Source organism: Triticum urartu, chromosome 5A (assembly GCF_056163025.1).
Source record: "Triticum urartu cultivar PI428250 chromosome 5A, HENAU_Tu73, whole genome shotgun sequence".
NCBI lineage: Eukaryota > Viridiplantae > Streptophyta > Magnoliopsida > Poales > Poaceae > Triticum > Triticum urartu.
The window spans coordinates 484,804,529-484,814,151 of record NC_141877.1 but is presented as its reverse complement, the minus strand read 5'-3'; the positions used below and the strand labels follow the sequence as shown (position 1 = coordinate 484,814,151).

Genomic DNA, 9,623 nt, shown 5'->3' with positions numbered 1-9,623 from the left:
CTCGGCTAGCGAGGTGGGACTAAACATCCCACCGCACTGCGCCAGTTCTAGCACAGAACCTTTGGTCCCGGTTGGTGCCACCAACCGGGACTAAACGGGTGCATCGGTCACGGTTCGTGGCACCAACCGGGACCAATGCCCCCCTTTAGTCCCGGTGCATGTTGCACATTAATTATAGCTTGCATGTGAGCAATTCAAGAGGAATTGGCGGCATTCTTTCTTGACCACGTGATCGCTGAAGACGGAGAATACTATGTGGACCATGCGTCCGTATGATTATATTTGTAAGAGATAATTATTGTATATATGTAGCCGGTAGTGTCGGATAGATATACGAGAACTTGTTGTTCGACCAATCTCTCGGAGAAGGAGAGGCGGTCGATATCACTTCTCTCTGTATGCATATATGTTCATAACGATCTTCTGTTTCCTTCGTTTGCTTACTAGCTAGCTAGCGTGCCTAGTCCTCTCTATACATATGTATAGTACGTAGCGTCGACCAAGCACGGACATAAGAGATGACACTTCTCTCTATTAATTATAGCTAGCTAACACAATATATGGAACACCTAAATTAACCCACCAAAACCCCCAACCCCCCCCCCCCCTTCAAAAAAATAAAAATAAAAACCTCAGCCACAAAAATGCTGACGCGTGGATGCCTATTGGTCCCGGTTGGTGCCACCAACCGGGACCAAAGGCCCTCCTGCCTGGGCTCCGCGCACAGGCCACGTGGAGGCCCATCTGTCCCGGTTCTGGATTGAACCGGGACTAAAGGGACATGGCACAAAAGGCCCTTACGAACCGGGACAATATGCCCTTTTTCTACTAGTGTACCAAAGAGGTTATGAGTCTATTTATTAGGTCTGAAGTTCAAGTGAAGGAGTCACTTGACAGAAGTTTGTAGCTTCAACATAAGCTAAAAAGAGTCCATGAACAAATCAAGTGTGGATTTAAGATGAAACATAAAGACACATGTTCGAGTTCTAGCTCAACTTTCCATGTGGATGATGTCCCACAAGCTACTGCCACCTCCATCTCAGAAAAAAGAAGATGATCAAGAGAGCTCTCCTCTTGGTTCTTAGTTCGCGGGTTGGGTGGTTGTCTATCCTTACTGTTTGGTTTCTTTGGTACCAAATGCAGATAGAGGAGTATAACATCCATGGATTTCTTAGTTTAGCTAGGAGGTTATATCTGAGAGTTACAAACTAATGTGTTTATTGCAAATCATGTGTGATCTCTTCTATGTCTTCTAAACTATATTCTTGTGTGAGATGCCATCTTAAATTCACCCGCATATGATGCTTTATACTTGTTGCACATTGTTACTCCATTTGATGTGTCATAATTCTTCCAAGAACCTTAATACCAATATGCTTGGTGAGTTGCAGTCGGACATCATGTGCAATGGAGTTGAAACTGTGTCAAACTTGCCATTGAGAGCTCTAAGATACATTGAATTTATTGGGTATCTCTTCACTTCCAAGTCTGAGTTGCAGTCGGACATCATGTTGTTTCTTCTCATAACAAAATAAAAGTATGTCCTCGTAGTTAGCCTATAGCCATGAGCATTATAGTTATATTTAAGAGGGTGGGTGTTTGCATGGAATTCCATTATTGTTAATGGATGACTTTGGCATTTCTCATGGGCGCGTGTTGCACATGCATCAGAAGTCATTCAGTCTTATAGTTCTTCATATGGTGTTTTTTTTTGTTAGCTGTTTATTTTCTATGGTTTTTAGTTTAATGTATTTATTCACACGCGGAATGGCATGGAGAGAAAGATTCTTTCTTTTCTTGTTCATGAAAATATTCTTTGTATGTTCTAGACGTCATAGAGTTGAGAATCTTTCATGTCTTTGTTTCTTTGAGAAAATGCAAAAGCCTTGCATTTCGATGCGTTGATAGATAATAGTTAGTAGAAGCCAACAGAAGCCACACCGGAAGCACACAATACCACAAAAGGTTACACCTTAGGCACGATGCGATGCTCCTAAACGAGAGGTGTGATTCCCTTCGGGAGCAATGTCCACTGCCTAGACTTCGACCTGATTGCGTCGAATAGTCCATCTAAGTTGAGCCGGATGTTGTCTATGATGATCTAGTTATGATTTTCCCAATGATCAGGCGGTGATAAGAATGATAGTGGATGTGCCATTCATGTTGAGTTTGGAACCAATGCAAAAAGTTAAGCCCCCCCCCCCCCCCAATGATCAGGCGGTGATAAGAATGATAGTGGATGTGCTATTCATGTTGAGTTTGGAACCAATGCAAAAAGTCAAGCCCCCCCCCCCCCCCCCCCCCCCAATGATCAGGCGGTGATAAGAATGATAGTGGATGTGCCATTCATGTTGAGTTTGGAACCAATGCAAAAAGTCAAGCCCCCCCCCCCCCCCCCCCCCCCCCCCCCCCCCCCCCCAAGGATGACAAGCCGTCGATGGTATCCTGGAGAAAACCTTGTACCAAACCGTGTGCAACAAGCAGCAGCCTGAGTGGACATGTGCCCACGTCTCCTCTGACTAGTCACACGTCAAACGACTTGGTGTGTGTCTCTGTTAATCGGAAAGAGTAGTATGTCCTTGTTAGTCAGAAAGAGCTTTTTTTTTTGTGAAAAAGAAAGAGCATGGTTGCAGTAAGAGCAGCTCTGATAAATGATGTAAAATAGCGCTCGTGCTCGAAAAACTGTATTTGGGGCACTTTGGGGAACAAAAAAAATACATTGCGCCTCAAATTTGCTACAAGTGTTGAAAATATGCTTCACCTCTAGCTGCCTAAAAAACAAAAACACCTTGGCAGGAACTCAACTATCGTGGTGAAACTTCCCCGCCGCTTAACGTCTCCACCCCATGCCAATTTCGGCCGGTTCTCGCCCCTGCTGAAGCTTGGAATGTCACGACCGATTCTAGTCATTTCCGTGTCCATCTGCCGGCCAAAATGGTTGCCTCCGCACCACCATTGGTCGTTGAGGTCAATTAACGGCTGGGAGACCCCCAGTCGATCGACGCGGCCACCACTGAGCTACGACATTGTCCGGTGCTCGGGGGTGCTTATAGAGGTAGGGTGTACGTATGTGCGTTAATATGAGTGGGTGTATGCGCGTATGTATGAGCGCTTGCGTCTGTACCGTGTTTAATTTTTTTATAAATATTTTTAGATTCATTATGAAATGTAATTTTTTTAATATATATTTGATTAAACTTTGTAAAGTTTGACTTGATATAAATTTAATACGCGAAGTAAAAAAGAGCCGAGGGAGTATAGTGGAAACTTGCGGTAGAAGCCATCTTGTCAACGTGTCGGTAGCAGGACATTGCCAGCTTCGCGATGCTCAGTCAGATCTTCTAATCAGCCCGTGATGATGGTGCGGAAATAACACACGGGCGCGACAGGACGGCTGCAGGCCACGGGCGAGCCCGGCGCGACGCGCAGCCAGAAAAGAAAACGGTGCCCGATGCATGCGTCGCAGTAAACGCTCGCGCGTCAAACGGGGGGCCACGACCGGACACGCCACACCGGCCGCGCCCCGGCTGGCTAGCTCGCCTCGCTGCAGGCCACAGTGAGGGAGCGTACTGACAAGGGTCGGCCTTCCATACCGGCCGGCCGGCCGTCCCCCCCCCCCCCCCGCCAAACATCGCCGGTCCCGTGCCGGTTCTTCGCTTGAACGCTACACACCGGAGCGCGCACCGGGCCGTTCTGACAAGCTTCGGGCGTGGCTATTACTGCGTCGCTCCTCCGGTTCTCGCTATAAATTCACGCGCATCCAGCTATGGGAGGAGCTTCCATTCCCTTCTGCTTAGCTACGTAGCCCCACTCACTCACTCACCGGCCCCAGCTTCGCTTCTTCTTCTCTAGCTCATTCTGTCTCCCCTGTCTGTGCCGTGCTGAACCAGATGGAGGTAAGTACCGGCCGTGCCATCACTACTAGCCATGGCAGTGATCACCATGAACCACACTTGTGGTTTCTTATCTTTTACTCTTGCAGAAGGCGAGCAGGGCCGGCCCTGGGCTAGGGCAGCGGGGGCGACGGCCTAGGACCCAGCCAAACTAGGGGCCCCGACCCAGGCTATATATATATATATATATATATGCTTGAGGTACAGCCATACAAGTGGAGAACCAACAAGGCCTGAGAGGCCCATCGTGATATGTATGTAGATGTATGATCGTTGTACAAGTACACCTCTCATCACGCGCTTCTTTGACCTAGCCAGCCGCCCCTTCAAAAAGCTAGGGTACTCTGCCTCCCGCCGGCGCCGGCGCCGGTTCGTCCCGTCTTCGGTGGCCTTAGGGCCATGGAGGCGGAGTGGATCTCGCCCCTTGCCGGTGGGAGGGCTCTGTTTTTAGATCTTTTTTCGATCTTTGTTAGGATTTGTGTCCTACTCAGGAAGGCGAGACGGCGGCGGCTCCCTGAAGATGGAATAAAGGTCTCCCCGCCTAGCCCCCGTTCCGGTGATGTGTTCAGCATCATCGGTGGGCGTGTGGAGTTGTGTCTCCGGCTGATCTGTGCTTGGTGGATTTGCTTGGATCTGTTTGTCGTTCGTCTTCGTTCGTGTGTCTTCAGGTTGGATCCTTTTAATCTACACTCTTCATCTGCGGCGGTTGCTGTTCTGCTGCGTTGGTTCTATGGGGCCTTAGCACGACGACTTCCCGACTGTCTACTACAATAAGGTTTGCCCGGCTCCGATGAGGGAGGAGCGATGGCAGCGGCGCGCCTTCGGTTTGCTTCAGTGCTTGTAGTCGTCGTTAGGTGGTCTACGGATCTAAGTGTAATTTTTATTATTTCTAGTATTCATTGTACTATCATGATTGAAGATGAATAGATTGGAAGTTTTCCTCGCAAAAAGAAAGATATGTATGTAGATAAGAAGCCCAAAGAATGCACACGCTGAATTCGTTCCGAATAACGAATCGGTTGTAAGTATATGTACGTGTTTGCGCGGAGCCATGGCTGTCAGTTTTTTTTTTCTTTTGACCTTTCTGTCGTTGTTAGTTTGATTGCTTCTTCAATTCTCCAAACCCAATCGATAGCAGTATTCACAAGCTCGGGGCCTATGGCTTCGTTTCCCATCATAAACGGAGGACGGAGCGGCCCAATGCCGTGAAACTTTGCCGCAGTCCGGAGCATTGCAACGGCTGCCGACTGCGCCTAGGGCGAGGAAAACCCGAACGAGTGAGGTAATTTATTTTATGAATCGTTCAGCCCTTAATTTTAATCTGATGGATGGAAATTAAGTTGTATTCTTGTTTTTATAACACTTGCACTCTTTGAGGAGATAGCTGGTCTTGGTCACGTGGTCTCAACGTTTTGTACTTGGATAGTTGTAGAGCACACCAGTGTTGGAGCACACATTATTGCTGCTAATTTACCCCAAGTTGAGGTGTTCTTCTTTTTGTTTTTACAAATATATTGCCTAAAACATTTATCTAATTCTGAGAAGAGAACAAGGAGAAAATGAGCACATCAGTTAACTAAATTTTAGAAGGAGATTATGAATAAATTTATTTTTTGGAATCACACTACTTTATAATCTAAAGCAATTAGATGCCAATATTATTGAAGCACCACAACCTATTATTATCATATACTTCCTCCGTAAAGAAATATAAGAATGTTTAGATCACTACTTTAGTGATCTAAATGCTTCTATATTTCTAAGAGCGTTTAGATCACTAAAGTAGTGACTTAGACGTTCTTGTATTTTTTATAGAGGAAGTACTATTTACAAGGGGAAAATATATCATAGTTTATGGCTTTACCAAATTTTTTTCATATCAAAGTATGGAATTCTTTTTTTCCTCCACCGCGGCCGCTGGGCCCACTCATGGAGTCCGCCCTGGGGCCCTCGAAACTCCAGGGCCGGTCCTGAAGGCGAGGAGGCGTCGCGTGCCGGCGTTCGGGGAGTGGAACTACAACTACCACCACCATGAGCCGGAGGCGACAGCGGCGGCCGCGTGGTACGCCACGCCGGAGCCGGAGGCCTGCAGCGACGTGTGGTTCAGGTACTCGCCTCCTCCACGCAATCCCACGCCCAAGAAGACGCATGCGAGTCGGCGGCGGCGGCCGGATGGCGACGTGTCCCGGGAGCGCGCTAGGGCGTCGTCGGACGCTGCCGCGGCCAAGAGCGGCGGCAGCAGGTACCAGGTGTGGCATGTCGACGAGGACCTGTACAAGGCGCCATCGCCGGAGCCCGCCTCCCACCGGCGGCCAAGGAAGGTACGTACGGCCCCCGGAAAAGGATGTCCAGTTACTGCCGGAATTGGTTTCTTTAATTTTTGTCGTGATTGTTGGAGCTGACCGCTCTTTGTTTGGATGCAGAAGTGGAGCATGTGGATGGGATGCCTGGGGCTCAACTCATGCGTCGCCTCCTGAACCCCGAGACATGTGCCGGTCGCGCCGATGGGATGCTGTGTCCTGCGTTCGTGTTCATCTCCAGTGTTTACTTGCCCTTATTCTTGGATATACTGCTATACTTCTGTCAAGTTCTCTCTCCGAGTGTTTTGTGCGTATGCCTTGGCTTGTGTCAAAATGGTTAGCAGTAAAACCAGCTGACTGCTAGTAACATTTCGAGTTTCTACTCTCTTGTGTAATGCTGGTAAAGATATCTAGGCATTTTAGTAAAATTTCAAATTTCTAGTACCTTATTTTTGTGTAATGTGGGTAAGATAACATATTGAGTGCAACATCTTGTATTGCGCCTAGCAAGCACGTTGGTATACTATTTTTATGTTACTATACGAGTATCTGTCAACCTGAAAAGAAATCACTTCGGACCAATTTTGATGTGCAAACGAGTTTGTCATCCGAGATTCAGAAAGATGGCACCCAAGCCCGGAGCCCGCACGCTCGTCCGGCTGCTGCATGAGCATGAGGAGCAGTAGGCGTGGGCCCGTGAATCTGGTACCCGCATTGATTCCTGGAGTTGGATAATTGTCGTTGTGAACTGGCTTCTTCGCGCGTGCCTACCATTTTTGTTTCAACTCAACTCGATCGGCCATGCCATGCCATGCCATACACTGTCGCAGCGGTGCGTGTGTCTGCCGCAGAGAGAGTAACTATCTACTCTACCTTGTGTCTTTTCTTGGCATAGATAGGTCAAGAAGAGAACTGGCATGGTAGAGAAAATTGCTACGTGGGTGCAGCTGCGACTTGGACCTACTGCTCCAGTCTGGCTAGCTAGGTGCAAACAACACCTCTATCAGGCTAATTCCACCGTGCAACCCTATCCTGTCCAGCCCCGTCCGTTTGAAGTAAAAGAGACAAAAAAGACGGTCCAACACGCGGGAGCAAACGGACTTTTGTCCGCTTTGTGTCCGCTTTCGACCCATCCGCGGCCCAAGTTTGCGCCGCTTTTAGGGTGAAACGGACACCACGCGGACATGCGGGTCGTCTGCGCGTGTCCTCCCCTGTCCCGCCCGTCAGTGGCACAAGACGGGCCTTTTTCTATCCGCCTCCTCTCTCCCTCCGACCGCACCCCCTCCACTCTTCCCCACTCTTCCCGTCGCTGCTGCCGCCGCCGCCGCTGCCATTACAGCCGTGCAGTTCGTACGCGAGCTCGCCCAACCCCTTCCCCTCGGCGCCGCCGAGCTACCCAACCACGGCCACCTGGTTTGCGCACCCGTCGGCCGGTTTTGGGGCGGATCCGGTCGGTCTTGAGCTCGGCCGGCTGTGGGAGGCCGGACCGCGCCATGGACTAGCCGGGCACCTCGGCGGAAGGCCCTGGCAGGGCCGCAAGGCCACATGCAGGCAGTGGCTCCTCCTCTAGCCGCTCGGATCTGCACCGTCGGCGGTCCGCCGGCAGATACACGAATGGCGGTCGGCCGGGCTCGATGCTTGCCCAAAAGCTCGCCGGCGCACCGTTGCCACTCATTAAGTGCGACCACTGCCCAAGGATGGTCGTGCGCCGCGTGTCTACAACGCCGGAACATCCCAGATGGGTGTTCATCAAGTGCTTAAACGATGGGGTATGCACTTTTTTAGCTTCGGTTTGTGCTCTAGATTTAACTAGTTGTGCTAATTTCAAATTTTGTTGTGTAGAACGGATGCAAGTTTTGGTATTGAGAAGAAGAGTACATTGATATATTGATAGAGCGAAATTTAGTACATGTTCGTGCACTTTTAGCTAGCATAGAGGCTGTAAATGAGACAAGTGCATTTGATGCTAGATTAGAGGCTAGACACGAGACTAGGTGTGAGGAGGAAGCAACATCGACTTCCGGCTTGAAGAAGAAAGGAGGATGCCAGATCGAGCCTTCTGGCTTGAAGAAGAAAGGAGGATGCCAGATCGACCCTCCTCCACAGATCAACAACGAGTGCATCGAGAAGGCCCTAACTCAACCCAAGGGAGCAGTTATGGAAATTGGGTATCTTCTAAAATATATTCTTGTGCTTATTGTTTTCTTTGGCCTTGCTTTACTAGTCAAAATATGATGATGCATTTTCCATGTACCAAAAATGAATGATGAAATAAAGTTAAAGATTTGCAAAGAAATAATACGCGGACAAGATGCGGCCGGGATGCGTCTGCATGGCCACCGCATTCCAGGATAGGCCCGGACACGACCCCAAATTCCTATCCAAAAGGACAAAAACAGGACAAAACGGACGTCCGTCTGAGATGGCGCGGCGGAATTGGCCTCATCTTAGGGCCGGAGAACATGCGGCCCGGAGAAACGAGCAGTGGAACTTCCCTTCTCGAAGAGTGCCCAAATTTTGGATCAAACGGAGCTTCAGTTTTCACGGGGAATGTTGTTGTTGCCCTCCGGGTTTCATGCATGTCTTATCAGATAGGCATTCCGAGGACGCTGCCCCCGCCCGGCTTGAATGCTGCCTCCAACGGCAAAATTTCATGTTTTGACATTTTTTAAAAAGTTAATCAAGATCTGACCCTATTTTATAAAAAAAATCAGGATCTGACATTTTCTCTACCACCACCGTATCCGGCGGTAGGCTAAGACAGGCTATCGCCACAGTCAATGACGGTAGCAATTGATCAACACTAAAACTACGTTTGTTAGGTACAGTCTGGTCGTGCATGCATGCAAGTGTGGCTGCATCGATTTGGGTCATAACCTCTCTGCCACTCTTTAAGCACACTAGTGATTTGCAGCGCCCACTGGACCGTGGCGTACATAGCAGAAGTATATCTCACCTTGGCATATTAGCACATATGCATCTGCTTACATTGCATGATATCTTCTCTAGCGTAGCATGTGTGAGAACTGAAGGCATATACGCATGAATAATTCTTAACAACTTCTACGTGGTTTATACAGGTCTTTGATAATTTTGCTGGAAATAAACAAGTGTGTCATATATTCGTTTGGAAAAACTATAATATATAACTTATTATTGATAATAGAAATCACCAGAAATTTGTTTCTAAGTGAAAAATATTTATTTATGTTTACTTATTTATTTCTTAGTGAAAAATATATTTTCAAACAAAAATAAGCAGGAGACTTGCGGATAAACGTGGAAGCCAGGAATCGGCTGTGTGGCAGACGCACACGGCGACTCTGGCAGCACCATTTGAGGAAACACTGATGAGCCTGTGTTGGCCGCGGCCACGGGGCGCTGATGAGCCCGTGATGGCCAGGGTTCAACCCAAGGTAGATCAGGGCCT

The 9,623-nt window shown here is 48.6% G+C and overlaps 1 protein-coding gene across 1 annotated transcript; it reads left to right on the top strand.

Annotated features, from left to right (window-relative positions):
- Window positions 1–5,766: 5,766 nt before the first annotated feature.
- On the top strand, window positions 5,767–6,713 carry LOC125507187 (uncharacterized). The gene is made up of 2 exons (XM_048671850.2): window positions 5,767–6,214; window positions 6,317–6,713. Exons 1-2 carry the CDS (start codon window positions 5,780–5,782, stop codon window positions 6,368–6,370), a joined length of 489 nt encoding a protein of 162 aa, XP_048527807.1. The 5' UTR covers window positions 5,767–5,779; the 3' UTR covers window positions 6,371–6,713.
- The last annotated feature ends 2,910 nt before the right edge of the window (window positions 6,714–9,623 follow it).

Excerpts from the sequence above, each read along its gene's own strand:
- LOC125507187 (XM_048671850.2), top strand. The coding sequence starts at position 5,780 with ATGGAATTCTTTTTTTCCTCCACCGCGGCCGCTGGGCCCACTCATGGA. Across the intron at positions 6,215-6,316 it reads CCCACCGGCGGCCAAGGAAG|AAGTGGAGCATGTGGATGGG; the intron begins GTACGTACGGCC and ends GTTTGGATGCAG.